This window comes from Pristiophorus japonicus, chromosome 18 (assembly GCF_044704955.1).
Source record: "Pristiophorus japonicus isolate sPriJap1 chromosome 18, sPriJap1.hap1, whole genome shotgun sequence".
Classification (NCBI taxonomy): Eukaryota; Metazoa; Chordata; class Chondrichthyes; family Pristiophoridae; genus Pristiophorus; species Pristiophorus japonicus.
In genome coordinates this window covers 113,437,574-113,453,697 of record NC_091994.1, presented here as the reverse complement: position 1 = coordinate 113,453,697, position 16,124 = coordinate 113,437,574, and the positions used below count along the sequence as shown (strand labels likewise).

The 16,124-nt window shown below is 44.2% G+C and overlaps 1 protein-coding gene across 3 annotated transcripts in view; it reads left to right on the top strand.

Annotated features, from left to right (window-relative positions):
* Window positions 1-16,124, top strand: part of cfap74 (cilia and flagella associated protein 74) — a 224,664-nt gene that overhangs the window by 74,770 nt on the left and 133,770 nt on the right. For all 3 annotated transcript variants that reach the window (XM_070860623.1, XM_070860622.1, XM_070860624.1), the window contains 2 exons: window positions 9,162-9,381; window positions 12,749-12,907. In XM_070860623.1, coding sequence (XP_070716724.1) covers window positions 9,162-9,381; window positions 12,749-12,907 — 379 coding nt within the window. The remainder of the gene's footprint in view (window positions 1-9,161; window positions 9,382-12,748; window positions 12,908-16,124) is intronic.

The window sequence follows — 16,124 nt, the reverse complement described above, 5'->3', positions numbered from 1 at the left end:
TGCGGCCGCAATCGAGACTCCAGGATGGTATGTTGCCTCCCTGGTGCAAGGGTCAAGGATGTCTCGGAGCGGGTGCAGGACATTCTGAAAAGGGAGGGTGAGCAGCCAGTTGTCATGGTGCACATTGGTACCAACGATATAGGTAGAAAAAGGGATGAGGTCCTACGAGACGAATTTAAGGAGCTAGGAGCTAAATTAAAACGTAGGACCTCAAAAGTAGTAATCTCGGGATTGCTACCAGTGCCACGTGCTAGTCAGAGTAGGAATCGCAGGATAGCTCAGATGAATACGTGGCTTGAGCAGTGGTGCAGCAGGGAGGGATTCAAATTCCTGGGGCATTGGAACCGGTTCTGGGGGAGGTGGGACCAGTACAAACCGGACGGTCTGCACCTGGGCAGGACCGGAACCAATGTCCTAGGGGGAGTGTTTGCTAGTGATGTTGGAGAGGCGTTAAACTAATATGGCAGGGGGATGGGAACCAATGCAGGGAGACAGAGGGAAACAAAAAGGAGACAAAAGCAAAAGACAGAAAGGAGATGAGTAAAAGTGGAGGGCAGAGAAACCCAAGGCAAAAAACAAAAAGGGCCACTGAATGTAAAGGGGCTGCAGGAGGGGTCAAAACTAAAAATCATGGTTTAAAAACTAGTATTAAAACACTCTACCTAAACGCACGCAGCATTCGAAATAAAGTAAATGAGTTGACGGCACAAATCATTACAAATGGGTATGATTTGGTGACCAATACAGAAACGTGGTTGCAGGGGGGTCAAGATTGGGAATTAAACATACAGGGGTATCTGACGATTCGGAAAGATAGACAAGAAGGGTAGCTCTGTTAATAAAGGATGATATCAGGGCAGTTGTGAGAGACGATATTGGCTTAAATGAACAAAATGTTGAATCATTGTGGGTGGAGATTAGAGATAGTAAGGGGAAATAGTCACCGGTAGGCGTAGTTTATAGGCCCCCAAATAATAACTTCACGGTGGGGCGGGCAATAATCAAGGGAATAATGGAGGCATGTGAAAAAGGAATGGCAGTAATCATGGGGGATTTTAACCTACATATCGATTGGTCACATCAAATCGCACATGGTAGCCTGGAGGAGGAATTCATAGAATGCATACGGTATTGTTTCTTAGAACAGTATGTTACAGAACCTACAAGGGAGCAAGCTATCTTAGATCTGGTCCTGTGTAATGAGACAGGAATAATAAACAATCTCCTAGTAAAAGATCCTCTCGGAATGAGTGATCATAGTATGGTTGAATTTGTATTACAGATTGAGGGTGAGGAAGTAGTGTCTCAAACGAGCGTACTATGCTTAAACAAAGAGGACTACAGTGGGATGAGGGCAGAGTTGGCTAAAGTAGACTGGAAACACAGACTAAACGGTGGCACAATTGAGGAACAGTGGAGGACTTTTAAGGAGTTCTTTCATAGTGCTCAACAAAAATATATTCCAGTGAAAAAGAAGGGCAGTAAGAGAAGGGATAACCAGCAGTGGATAACCAAGGAAATAAAGGAGAGTATCAAATTAAAAACCAATACGTATAAGGTGGCCAAGGTTAGTGGGAAAATAGAAGATTGGGAAAATTTTAAACGACAGCAAAGAATGACGAAGAAAGCAATAAATAAAGGAAAGATAGATTACAAAGGTAAACTTGCGCAAAACATAAAAACGGATAGTAAAAGCTTTTACAGATATATAAAACGGAAAAGAGTGACTAAAGTAAATGGTGGTCCCTTAGAAGATGAGAAGGGGAATTTAATAATGGGAAATGTGGAAATGGCTGAGACCTTAAACAATTATTTTGCTTCGGTCTTCGCAGTGGAAGACACAGAAACCATGCCAGAAATTGCTGGTCACAGGAATGTGGGAAGGGAGGACCTTGAGACAATCACTATCACTAGGGGGTAGTGCTGGACAGGCTAATGGGACTCAAGGTAGACAAGTCCCCTGGTCCTGATGAAATTAAAAGAGATGGCGGAAGTTATAGCAGATGCATTCGTTATAATCTACCAAAATTCTCTGGACTCTGGGGAGGTACCAGCGGATTGGAAAGCAGCTAATATAACGCCTCTTGTTTAAAAAAAGGGGCAGACAAAAGGCAGGTAACTATAGGCCGGTTAGTTTAACATCTGTAGTGGGGAAAATGCTTGATGCTATCATTAAGGAAGAAATAGCGGGATATCTAGATAGGAATAGTGCAGTCAAGCAGACGCAACATGGATTCATGAAGGGGAAATCATGTTTAACTAATTTACTGGAATTCTTTGAGGATATAACGAGCATGGTGGATAGAGGTGTACCGATGGATGTGGTGTATTTAGATTTTCAAAAGGCTTTCGATAAGGTGCCACACAAAAGGTTACTGCAGAAGATAAAGTACGTGGAGTCAGTGGAAATGTATTAGCATGGATCGAGAATTGTCTGGCTAATGGAAAGCAGAGAGTCGGGATAAATGGGTCCTTTTCGGGTTGGAAATCGGTGGTTAGTGGTGTGCCACAGGGATCGGTGCTGGGACCACAACTGTTTACAATATACATAGATGACCTAGAAGAGGGGACAGAGTGTAGTGTAACAAAATTTGCAGATGACACAAAGATTAGTGAGAAAGTGGGTTCTGTAGAGGACACAGAGAGACTGCAAAGAGATTTAGATAGTTTAAGCGAATAGGCTAAGGTTTGGCAGATGGAATACAATGTCGGAAAGTGTGAGGTCATTCACCTTGGGAAAAAAAAACAGTAAAAGGGAATATTATTTGAATGGGGAGAAATTACAACATGCTGCGGTGCAGAGGGACCTGGGGGTCCTTGTGCATGAATCCCAAAAAGTTAGTTTGCAGGAAGGCGAATGGAATGTTGGCCTTCATTGTGAGAGGGATGGAGTACAAAAGCAGGGAAGTCCTTCTGCAACTGTATAGGGTATTGGTGAGGCCGCACCTGGAGTACTGCGTGCAGTTTTGGTCACCTTACTTAAGGAAGGATATACTAGTTTTGGAGGGGGTACAGAGACGATTCACTAGACTGATTCCGGAGATGAGGGGGTTACCTTATGATGATAGATTGAGTAGACTGGGTCTTTACTCGTTGGAGTTCAGAAGGATGAGGGGTGATCTTATCGAAACATTTAAAATAATGAAAGGGATAGACAAGATAGAGGCAGAGAGGTTGTTTCCACTGGTAGGGGAGACTAGAACTAGGGGGCACAGCCTCAAAATATGGGGGAGCCAATTTAAAACCGAGTTGAGAAGGAATTTCTTCTCCCAGATGATTGTGAATCTGTGGAATTCTCTGCCCAAGGAAGCAGTTGAGGCTAGCTCATTGAAAGTATTCAAGTCACAGATAGATAGATTTTTAACCAATAAGGGAATTAAGGGTTATGGGGAGCGGCCGGGTAAGTGGAGCTGAGTCCACGGCCAGATCAGCCATGATCTTGTTGAATGGCAGAGCAGGCTCGAGGGGCTAGATGGCCTACTCCTGTTCCTAATTATTATGTTCTTATGTTTGCTGAGGTTTTAAACAAGGCTCCGTTCTCCTTAGAAATCCAGCCAATCAAAAGTGAAAGTGGTGGGGTGGGGGGGGGGGGGGGGGTGGCTAGTGGGGGAGAGAAAAGCGATGAACTTTACAGACAGAATGGGAGGGATTGTAGGCAATTAGTGAAACTGGGAGAAGGAATGCTATTTAACAGCAAAAATTATCTTGTCTATAATTTTAAAATGCACTAACGCACTCTGTAGCCCTAATTCTAGGGTTGTGTAATTAGGGCCTGGCCCAGTGTGATATATGCCCCTGTGAGCATGCTCACAGGTTTGTCGAGCTGTTGCATTGTGAGTGGCTTAACCAGTCACGTGATGTTCACAAGACTCAATAAAACCCCAGTCAGTTGGGTCTAGGTCATCCACGATGAGGTATGCAGTTGTGAGCCTAGTGGATGAACCGGTAATGTGTAGTGTGATTGTTAAACTTTTAATAAACCAACTAGTTCTGAATAACAATGTGTTGCTATGAATTCTTAAGCAAAGAACCCATGAAGCAAATACATTACAGCCGCTTCGAGCATGGGTAGGCTCGGGCTGAGAGTGCACACAGGAGGGTCTGGCATCACTAGATTTTGTGTGGCTGAACTCTCCTACTAATTTTAACGGCTTCCTTGCACAAATGGAAGGGCCCAGCAAGGATTCTGATTGGCCAAGGCAGGTTAAATCTGCCAAGGCAACAGTTCTTAAAAGGCTGGGCTTGTCATTAAAAGGGAGATTTTGACATGGCAAAGCTTCCTTTGCACTGCAATCAGTAATGATTGCTGTTTAAACTTTTAGAGCAATGCATCGTGCTAAGTAATGGCTGAGAGCAGAGATGTGGGAAGAACTCCCTCTTTTGATGTTGATGCCTTGGAGGTCCTGTGGTCGAAGGTACAACACAGGAGGGTGCCCATCTTTGGAGCTGAAGGGTACCCCGCTGTGAAACCGGTGCAAGCTGCCTGGATGGAGGTCACAGAGAGTGATTGCAGTTATTTAGCTGTTGGGAGGAGTGCCACAGCTCAACCAGAACTAGCTGGTGCAGGCTCTTGGAGGCAACATGCAAAGCATCGAGACAACTGTTAAAGTTTTCCGCACATGATTTGATGGTAATAAAGCTGCAGTACACTTTGTGTGTGGCACAGAGACAGCTTGTACTTCCATCAATAAATCTGCCTGGAGCTAATACTATCATCAGATATTACACGCAAGCTGTATTGTGGAGGACTCACACATGAGGGCCACCTACGATGCCTTGCATTCTTGGGAGTCCCGCCATCTGGTCAAAGATCTGTGGCCTGTCCAAAAGATTTTTTCTTTCCACAGGAAAAGTGATAAAGGTGTTACCTTTTTCAAACATGCCATCTGCTATTTGCTTGATGCATCTATTAATAGCAGATTGTCTCATGTGACATATGTCCCCTGTAGTTGCATAAAAGCTTAAAGCATTGGTGATCTTCACAGCTGTGGGGAAAAAGCTAGCCCTTTCTATAAGTTGCCTATAGGTTGGGCTGTAGCAGATTATAAAGTTTACAAAGCACAGGTATGGATGGTAAGTCTTCTGTGGGAGATCCAGATAAATCTGCCTCATTTTATAAATGCAGTTTTGGGGTAAGAACATAATTGGTGTGATTGCATTTGACTTTCTTGTCTACACATGAATTCATTTTCCTTGTTCAAATCAGGCAGCGCTTCTGTTGCATGGCCACACAGTACCCTTGTAATGATCTATCTCAACAAACATGCATTTTTGTCACGTTTGACTGTAACCATGCTATGTGCTGTCCACGCAATACAGTGAATACATTTCCTGCTTCTGAAATGCCCAGACTTTCAATAGCATTTTCTGCCTCGATGAGCCACACTCTTCACTCCCCCCCCCACCCCCCGTTTAAAACTGATGTCAGAAGGAACGAATCTGCAATAATTGCTAGCAACCCGAGTACTTGTTTCTTGGTCATCAGGTGGATCTGGTGTGCAATCAATCTACCTTCGACTGGTTGGAGCTCTGTTACCCTTGCCCACATGGTGACTTGTATGTAGTAAAATCATAAAACGCTTTGATAAAGATGATGCATATGATTTTGCTACATATTGCACACAGAGGAAATCGTCCCCCAGTGTGTTTGGGAGTGGGAGCAGTGTGGTTAGTGGGCTGGAGCTATTAAAAAGAGACTGACTGGACTGCTTGCTAACGTAAACTAGTGGATCTCTCATGGCATCCTTCATGGCAAGTTGGATAATCCATTGTTTCATAATTGCAGGAGTGTTATAAACAATGTATTATTCTGCTTATGAGGGTAATTGTGTCTTAAGCAGGCCTGTTCATTTAAAGCTATAAAGTCTAATTTCTATAAACAAATACAGCTTGAGGTCAATCAAAACTTGTTTGGTGAGGAAAGTCTGCAGATTCGAAGATGGTTATAAACTTCCGCCTCCACGCTAGACTTTTGATACTTTGACGCGGGGGGAGTGAAGGGGAGGGTCGATTTTCGCGGCTGGCGTACATCGGGCAGGCTGTGGGTGGAGCGACCAGTCCACTCAACTAATGACAATGTGTGTGGCACAATCAATGTTTGTGGTCAGGCCTCCTCTAAACGGAACAGGTGACATGCCAGCATGAATCGCATTGCTTTAAATTATGAGGAGAAATTGCATAAACTAGGCTTGTATTCCCTGGATTATAGAAGGTTATGGGGTGAAAGATTTTAAAAGGAATTCATAAGGTAGATAGAGAGAAACGGACAAGGGAAATCAAAGCCATGGGAGAAGTTAGGAAACACTTCTTCATGCAAAGGGTGGTAGAAATGTGGAACTCTTTCTCACAAAAGGCAGTAGATGTAAACTGAATTAATAATTTTACGTCTGAGATTGATAGATTTTTGGTTAGCCAAAGGTATTAAGGGATATAGGGCAAAGGTGGGTATATAGGCCCCAAGTTTCGTGCCGCGGTGAAAACGGCGCACCTCCGAGCTGGGCGCCTGTTTTTCGCGCCGAAAACTGCGCCTAAAAAAAAGTCCAATATTCTCGAGCTCCTTGGAGCTCGACGTCTGCTTGGCGCGGCGCGCTCTTCGCAGCAGGAGGCGGAGCCTAACACTCTCGCTGATTTTCTAAGTAGCAGGGGGCGGGTACAATTTAAATTAGCCTTCGTGGTGCCGGCAACCCTGCGCATGCGCGTTGGAGCGTGCGCGCACGCGCAGTCTCACACAAACATTGGCACTCGGCCATTTTTAAAAATACTGCAGAAAAAGTGAAGATTTGTTTCTTGGACCCTGCAAAGGCTTATAATTTAATTTTTTTTGATATTTCTGTGTGTGAGGGAGTGCTTTTAGCAGCACTGCTGAATAAATCACCTGCTGAAATCAGTGAGTTCAGCTTTTCACTGCTAAACTTGCAGAACTGGTGCTGCATTGGTGCATGCAAATTAAGGACTGTGTGTTTGGAGAAATAAGAGTGCCAATTCAACTTTGCAATAATACGTGATGTTGACAATGCAGCACCCATTCTGCAAATTTAAATATAAAACTGTCGATGTGGCTGCCTCTCCCTGTCCAAATGGCCTCAGTCCCCCTCACAGCTCGAAGGCTGCTGCTGTATCTTCGGCTGCCGGCCAGCCACTGACGCCGCTGATATCCTGTGGCCGAATGGCCTCACGTCCGTCCGCTGCTGATTCTTTGGCTGCCGGCCAGCCACTGACGCCGCTGCTATCTCATGGCCGAATGGCCTCACATCGGTCCGCTGATTCTTCGGCTGCCGGCCAGCCACTGATGCCGCTGATATCTCATGGCCGAATGGCCTCACATCGGTCCGCTGCTGATTCTTTGGCTGCCGGCCAGCCACTGACGCCGCTGATATCTCATGGCCAAATGGCCTCGGGTCCGTCCGGTGCTGCTTCTTCGCGGCCAGCCACGAAGAGAATGAAGGCCTGCCTCAAGCACTGCAGCTCAGCTCGAAGCTTGCTGCCGCTGCCGTCGAGACACTGACGCCACACCGCTGCCTGTCTCCAACATGAAAGGCCTGCCTGAAGCACTTTCACACAGGTAGGAACATGGTTTATTTAATCTTTTCTTTGCTTATAAATTTTTATTCAGGTTGGATTTATTTGTATAATATTTGTATAAGTATAACTAAGGATTGATTGTAGAATTTAATGACTTCCCTTCCCCCCCTCCCCCCCCACCATTCCCTACGCCTTATTTGTAACCTACGCCTGATTTTCTAAAGTGTAGACAAGGTTTTTTCGAGCATACAAAAATCTTCACTTACTCCATTCTAAGTTAGTTTGGAGTAAGTTTTCACTCACGAAACTTTGAAATCAGGCGTAAGTTGCCGGACATGCCCCCTTTTGAAAATAAAATCTGTTCCAAAGTGAAACTGTTCTAACTGACTAGAACTGGAGCAAACTAAATGTGGAGAATTCCGATTTCTAAGATACTCCGTTCTACACCAGTTGCTCCTAAAAATCAGGAGCAAATCATGTGGAAACTTGGGGTCATAGAGTTAGGTCCCAGATCAGCCAGATCAGTTAATGGTGGAACAGGCTCGAGGAGTTGAATGACCTACTCCTGTTCCTATGTGCCTATGTTGGAGACGGCCATATATATATGCAGTAGCACCTTAAAGAGGAGGGCTGAAACACTGGGGGGCGGGGTCAATGGGGCTGCAGATTTAAGCAGTGGATAATTATGCAGAGCAAACCAAGCAGCATGGAGTTGAAGTTAAGGAAGCCGTTAAGGCTTAAAAGTCCCAAAAGGAATGAAGAAAAAGTCAAGGCCAGACCTGATTGCAGCGTTACCAACCTACAGCTTGCGTCCCCTTTCAGTTACACTATAAATGTAGACTGGGGGCCAGCTAACAAGTTTTCTCCCCGTCTGGGGAGAAAAAAAACTTGAAAATAAAAGACCAAAGACATTCCCAATACATAGCCCGAGCCACCACAACATAAGTCACAAAAAAACCAATAAAAGGACAAACAATCACACTTACCTGTAGCCGGCATAGGGCGGACCGCCCGTATTCACAGGTGGTCCCAGCAGTTCGCGCTGCGGGGCGTACGGGTCGGGTGGGAGGCAAAAAGCGAGCCGGTGTTGCAACCAGGGGCATTGCACACCGACTCGCCTCTTCTGGGCATTAATGCTCTGTGCAGCTGCAAAACCGGCCCCGAAAATCCCGGTGGGGCGCTTGAAGCTGGCTCATTGCCACCCGTCCGGGGCGAAAACAGGCGGAAAGCACCGGGGAATTTTATAGTTTTTACCAAAATGTAATTAATTGAAATAATCTATATTTGGACTATAAATATCTATTGTCTAACTGTGGTTACAGTGTGGTGAGAATGTGGAGTAATTGAAGCAAATAGCATAGATGCATTTAAGGGGAAGTTAGGGGAAAAGGAATAGCAGGATATGTTGATGGGATAAGATGTAGTAAGGTGGGATCATACACACTAGCGTAGACCTGTTGGGTGGAATGGCCTGTTTCTTTGCTGTTAATTTGGTATTTCCGACATTACAGCAGTGACTACACTTCAAAAAGTATTTCATTGGCTGTAAAGCGCTTTGAGACATCCGGTAGTCGTGAAAGGCGCTATAGAAATGCAAGTTTCTTTATTTATCATATATTTATCTTTTATGATTTTCAAAGGGCATTCACAGAACAGCAGAAAACTTTCAAGGCGGAAATTATGGCGAAGATCCTTAGGGAAGAATTTAATATGGAAAAGAAGAAAAGGGTCAATCCTGAACTATTCTTGGATACTCGAAAGATCCAAGATAATATTTCAGAGACATGGAAACCAAGAAAAAAACTGCTGCAATACCTAGAGAGATGCGCTGAACACAAAATATGTACAGGTACTAATGAAGTAAGTAAAGTAACTCATCTGACAAACTTAATGTACTTGATCATACTACATGTTTGGCCCAGAAATCCCGGCTTCTCCTTCCCGCGGGTGTTCGACTGGATTCTAGAAAAAAGAAGCGCACCTACCTGAAGCTGCTGCGCCCACTCGAGTTCCCGGTCCCGAGGCCTCCGCTGACTGCGCGTCGCAGCGCGTGCACGTCGGGACGTGCGCAGGCCTGGAGCTGGAGTCACATGGCTCTGGGCAGCCAATCGGGTATAATATATTCTCATTCATAACAATGGGAACTCTCTAAGTTGGAACTCCCATTATTATGAATGAGAAACAGCCCTCAAACACACATAACCAATAATGAAAGATAGAAAAAATGCACAACATATTTTTATTCATTTAAATTAGTTATTTAGGTATTTAAAAAAGATATTTTTCAGATTTTTAAAAACGTTTTTTAAATTATGGTTTAAAATAAACTTACCGTAGTGGGGAGGGTGTTTAACAATAAAATGCGTTTCTAAAATTTTATTTCATTATGTTTTTGTGTGTTTTAAGTCTCTTAACGCCTGTAACAGTAGGCTATGCGCCTGCTTTTATCGGCGTAAGAGTTTTGAGGACATTTGTTGGGAAAGATATGGTAACTCCCGCAATCTTGCCCTTGCAAATATCCTCGCTCCCGAGATGTGGAGGATCTGTCAAGCTCCAGCTTGACAGATCGGAAAAGCCGGTTTTTAGCGCATGCCCATTGTGCGCCGAAAACTGGCTACGAACCCAGGGAGGCCGGGATTTCTGCCCCCATGTTTATTATATTTATATATAGCCGCACCTTTTAAAAAATCCTGGGATGTGGGCGTCGCTGGCAAGGCCGGCATTTATTGGCCGTCCCTAATTGCCCCTTGAGAAGGTGGTGGTGAGCCGCCTTCTTGAACCGCTGCAGTCCGTGTGGTGAAGGTGCTCCCACAGTGCTGTTAGGGAGGGAGTTCCAGGATTGTGACCCAGCGACGATGAAGGAACGGCCGATATATTTCCAAGTCAGGATGGTGTGTGACTGGGAGGGGAACGTGGAGGTGGTGGTGTTCCCATGCGCCTGCTGTCTTTGTCCTTTTCGGTGGTAGAGGTCGCGGGTTTGGGAGGTGCTGCCGAAGAAGCCTTGGCGAGTTGCTGCAGTGCGTCTTCTAGATGGTACACACTGCAGACGCCATCTATGTCCATATTTGTAAAATTCCAAATGACATCTGACTATGATGAAAGAATTGTAACATTCTGCAGAACATATTAAGCAAGGATTTTCAATGTTAAATGTTAATAGGAATTAAGGTTTGTGGACGGAAGTGTGCGCCATACGTAAGGGTTTTAATAATATACACAGTTATAATGGCGATACATAGAGTTTTTCTTCCGGAGCTATTGACTAACACTACTATATTAAATACATATGTAATTGAAAAACTCTTCCGTGTGCATTGAGTGGCACTGCAGAGTATCATTGTCATCAACCTTTCTAATTAAGCGGTAGTGGCTGTGCAGAAAATCCTTTAAAAGAAAATTAAAGTAGTAACCTGCTGAGGGCTTTAAATGTTTTTTAGTGCTATAAATGGGACTAAAACATGTCGTGTACAGTTTCTGTCAGTAATTCTGAGGCTGCCGATGCAATAAACCAGTTGAAGTAGTTTTTCATATCATGCTGTTTAGTTAGTGGTGTGATCTATTCAAATGGAGACTTTTCCAACTTACCGCTACAACTCCTGTGGCATTGCTTGTGGAACAAGTAATGGAAGCTTGAGAGTAAATGGGGGGGCAAGTGCCAGAGGCTTGGCAGGGAACGATCAGGAGGCAGGAACCAAACTCCCTAATGGAGCAGAAGTGCAAAGCAGCAGGTGATAGTGAGGGAACGTAGTGACAGTGGAATTAGGAAAGCAGAATGGCTGCATGGGAAAGTACCAGTAGCAAGTAAAGTCGCAGCTGTTTTTTTCTGTTTGTTGGGTCGCTGTAGTGTACGTAGCTGTCATGGAACGTCAAAGGGAGTTGATTTTTTGCCCCCTGGTATCCTATTTCCCATCTACATGTTGCCCCTTGGCGTCATCACCCGAAAACACAGCGTCAGTTTCCACATGTACGCTGATGACACCCAGCTCTATTTCACTATCACTTCTCTCGACCCCTCCACGGTTTCTTAAATTGTCAGACTGCTTGTCCGACATCCAATTCTAGATGAACAGAAATTTTTGCCAATAGAATATTGGGAAGACCGAAGCCATTGTTTTCGGTTCATGCCACAAACTCCGTTCCCTCCCCACTGACTCCATCCCTCTCCCCAACTTCTCTCTGAGGCTGAACCAGACTGTTCGCAATCTTTGGTGGCCGTGCCTTCTGTTGCCTGGGCCCCAAACTCTGGAACACCTTGCCTTAACCCCTCTTTCCTCCTTTAAGATGCTCCTTAAAAAACCTACCTCTTTGACCAACCTTTTGGTCAAGCTTATGTAGCTCGGTGTCACATTTTTTGTCTCATAATACTCCTGTGAAGTGTCTTGGGACGTTTCACTATGTTAAAGGCGCTATATAAATACAAGTTGTTGTTGTTGATAATCAACCAGAAAGGGGAATTTATTTTTCTCTTTCCGAGTATAACATTGGTAGTTTTTTACGTTGGATACATAGGAATAGATTTTCAATTTGCTTGCAAAAAACTACCCCATAGACTCAATCAGAAATCGGGACCATGAGCCGATTGTTATGAAATCAAGTCTTCAGGCATCTACTGTGGTTCAATGGTGTCAGTTGCTCTTTTATGCCATTTGGTTGCTTACTTTCTTCTGGAAGCTGCCTCCCATTGCCCGTGGTAGCTGGACCTAGGACCAGAACAATGAAACTCCAGTGTGATCTAGATTGCATCTCTGTGTCTTAAGCACGTGTACTCCTTTAATCTCTCCAAAATGGTTTTGTTAATGTTGTTTAATTCAATTCGAAAACTGCTTTATTCCATAGCAGGTAAATCACTGAGTGTGATGAAAGTCATTTGGTACAATAGGTTCAATCTCTGCTTGGGTACAGTTACAGAAATAAAGAACACGGTCACTAGCCCAGGGAGGATTTTTACTTGATATAGAAAGATAGCTTCACTCTGCTATCTGTTCTTCCACTGGATTGACAACTCAGCATCAGACTGGCTGGAGCAGCTAACCAAGTTTTAGTCAAGCTTCTGCTCAAAAATGTATTTTAACACAGCTCAGGTCTGGCTCCTATTCATCAAGAAAATGGCCCCAGACTTCTGAGTCTTGGTACTGATATTAAACCAGTTGGAAAGATCAATCCCTATTGACACACAAAAAATTATTGCAGGTCTAGATTTTGATGCATTTGTTTCTTTCCCACGCAGGAAGATTGGCGATTCCCGTCACCAATATCCGATGAAGAAGCCATCAGAAAACAGACCCAAGACCATGTCACACAGGACGTCAGTGACCATGAGGAGGAAGAAAGTCTGGATCAGCCTGAATTTTCAGGGCTTTGGGATTACAAGAGTGAACCATGCAAGGTATAAAGGAGCATGTTTCTAACGATGATAAGTGATGATGCATTAGTCTCCCAAGCAAGGAGTATTGCACAGAGGGAGACCGGAGAACGTACATGTATTAACTGAACCCACTTCTTGTAAGCAATCTACTTTGGTATATTTTACTTAGTGGTTCTAGCTGAGAATAATATGGCAAAGTTTGAATTATAAGTCACAGTAATATTTTTATAATCATTATAATTGAAAGAAACAGGTTTCAGTGATAAGTATGTAGAAGGTGCAGATTATGCATTGGATTTTATGGAAAATAATTTTTGAACAGTAATTTCTAAACATAAGAATTAGGAGCAGGAGTAGACCATTCGGCCCCTCGAGCCTGCTCCGCCATTCAGTGAGATCATGGCCTATCTTCGACCTCAAGTCCACTTTCCTGCACTGTCCCCATATCCCACGATTCCTTTAATATTCAAAAATCTATCGATCTCTGTTGTGAATATACTCAAAGACTGAGCCTCCACAGCTCTCTAGGGTAGAGAATTCCAAATATTCACCACCCTCTGAGTGAAAAAGTTTCTCCTCATCTCAGTCCCAAATGGCCGACCCCTTATCCTGATACTGTGACCCCTCAGAGTCCCCAGCCAGGGGAAATATTCTCCCTGCAACTACCCTGTCAAGCCGTGTAAGATTGTTGTATGTTTCAATGAGATCAGCTCTCATTCTTTTAAACTCTAGAGACTATGGGCCCAAGTTTCCACATGATTTGCGCCTGATTTTTTAGGAGCAACTGGTGGAGAACGGACTATCTTAGAAATCGCAATTCTCCACATTTTTTTTTCTGCAGTTCTAGTCAGGTAGAACAGTTCTACTTTGGAACAGAATTTTTTCTTCAAAAGGGGGCATGTCCGGCCACTGACGCCTGATTTGAAAGTTTCCACAGTGAAAACGTACTCCAAACTAACTTAGAATGGAGCAAGTGAAGATTTTTGTAGAACTGAAAAACCTGTTCTACACATTAAAAAATCAGGCGCAGGTTACAAATTAGGCGTCCAGAACGAGGTGGGGGGGAGGGGGGGAGGGAAGTCATTAAATTCTACAATAAATCCTTATTTATACTTCTACAAATATTATACAAATAAATCCAACCTAAATAAACATTTATAAGCAAAGAAAAGATTAAATAAACCATCTTCCTACCTGTGTGAAAGTGCTTCAGTCAGCTCAGCGGTGTGGCGTCGTTCCCGCGAACGGGAGGGGAGGGGCAGGCAGGCAGTAACCAGGCAGCAAGCAGCCTTCCACTTGAGGTGGAAGCCTTACAGTCAGCTCAGCGTCGTTCCCGCGAACAGGAGGGAGGGAGGGGCAGTAAGCAGGAAGCCTCAGTGCTGATGTGCTGATGGCAATGTGGTTTTATTAAAAAATGTTCAAAAGTTAAACAGCTACAAAGAACTACAAAAATGGCCGAGTGCCAATGTTTCCTTCACACTGCGCGTGCGCGAACGCTCCAACGCGCACGCGCAGGGTTGCCGGCAGGAAAAAACTAATTTAAATAGTACCCGCCCCCTCCCACTTACAAAATCGGCGCGAGTGTAGGCTCCGCCCCCCCTGGGCGCCAAGCCAAACAGACAAGGAGCTGCAGGGCTCTCCAGAATCGCGAGTTTTTTATCGTGTGGAAACTTGGGCCCAATAGGCCTAGTCTACTCAATCTCTCCTCATAGGACAATCCCCCCATCCCAGGAATCAGTCTGGTGAACCTTCGTTGAACTCCCTCTATAGCAAGTATATCCTTCCTTCGGTAAGGAGACCAAAACTGTACACAATACTCCAGGTGCAGTCTCACCAGGGCCCTATATAATTGCAATAAGATGTCTTTACTCTTATACTCAAATCCTCTGGTAATAAAGGCCAACATACCATTAAATTCTTAATTGCTTGCTGTACCAGCATGTTAACTTTCAGTGATTGGTGTACAAGGACACCCAGGTGTCTCTGAACAACAACATTTCCCATTCTCTCACCATTTTAAAAAATACTCTCCTTTTCTATTTTTTCTACTAGAGTGGCTAACTTCACATTTCTCCACATTGTATTCCATTTGCCATGTTCTTGCCCATTCACTCAGCCTGTCTATATCCCCTTGAAGCCTCTTTGCATCCTCCTCACAACTTACATTCCCATTGAGCTTTGTATCATTAAATAAATAGATTTGTAGAAGTAAATTGAATGCTCCGGATTATTAGATCAATTCAAGTAGAAAAAGAGAATGGGGGGATATTTTGACTCCCCTTACCTGATGGAAACCAGGCAGGAATGGGAGGGGGGGGCGGGGGGGGTTAAAATGGAGCAAGAGACTTACCCCCCCCCCCCCCCCGATCTCTTGCCACCATCCTGCTGACTGCAATTTTAAATTGTAGACATCTGTGTCACCCGCCCAAGGCCATCAGGACCCTTCTTTAGGCATGCAGTTCTGGGCCCATCTGCAATCTGAATCCCAGGCCTGTGTAAGGAAGTCCTCATGGTTTCTCTGCCAGGTCCAACCCGTCGGAAAAAGGAGCCGGAGCAGAAAAGGTCCATAAAGGGAGGTGTCCTTTTTTTCTGTTTCCTTATGAGGCAGGTGTGCTGTTCCGGGCCCCACAAGGAGCCTTGGGCTGCTGTCTGGGAACTGCTTTGAGATACAGTATAATGAACCATTAGTTTGAAACTTATCTTGAACAGGTTAATGAATATTAGGCAATAGAAAAAAATCTTCCTGAATATGTCACTCTGGGAATATCAGGTCATAAGCTGCACCAATCATGAAGGCAAATGTGTTCAATGTCCATGACTGCTATTAATAGGCCATCGACTGTTAGGCTTGTGTTGATAATTGAATGTTCCATGGAGTGTGAATGTAATTTCTTATTTATGCTCAGAAAAAAAATCGATATTGAAAGTTAAAATTAAATTCCTAATGTTCTGAGAGACCCATGAGTTTTCATTGCACTGTCTGAGGAAAGCTGAAAATGCCCCAAAAAGTTTTCAAATAGTTAAAACTATGGCCAGAAGTTATATTTAAACATTTTAACACAGAAAAATGTCCCAAGGCAGTGTACAGGGGCAAACAGAAAAAAGGAACAGATGTTGACATGTGGTAGGAACATTAGGAGAGGTGACTGAAACCTTGATTAGAAAGAGAGGATTTAAAGGCAGGGAGAGAAGTGGAAGGATTTAGGGAGACAGTTCCAGAGAGTATGGCCAATGTAGC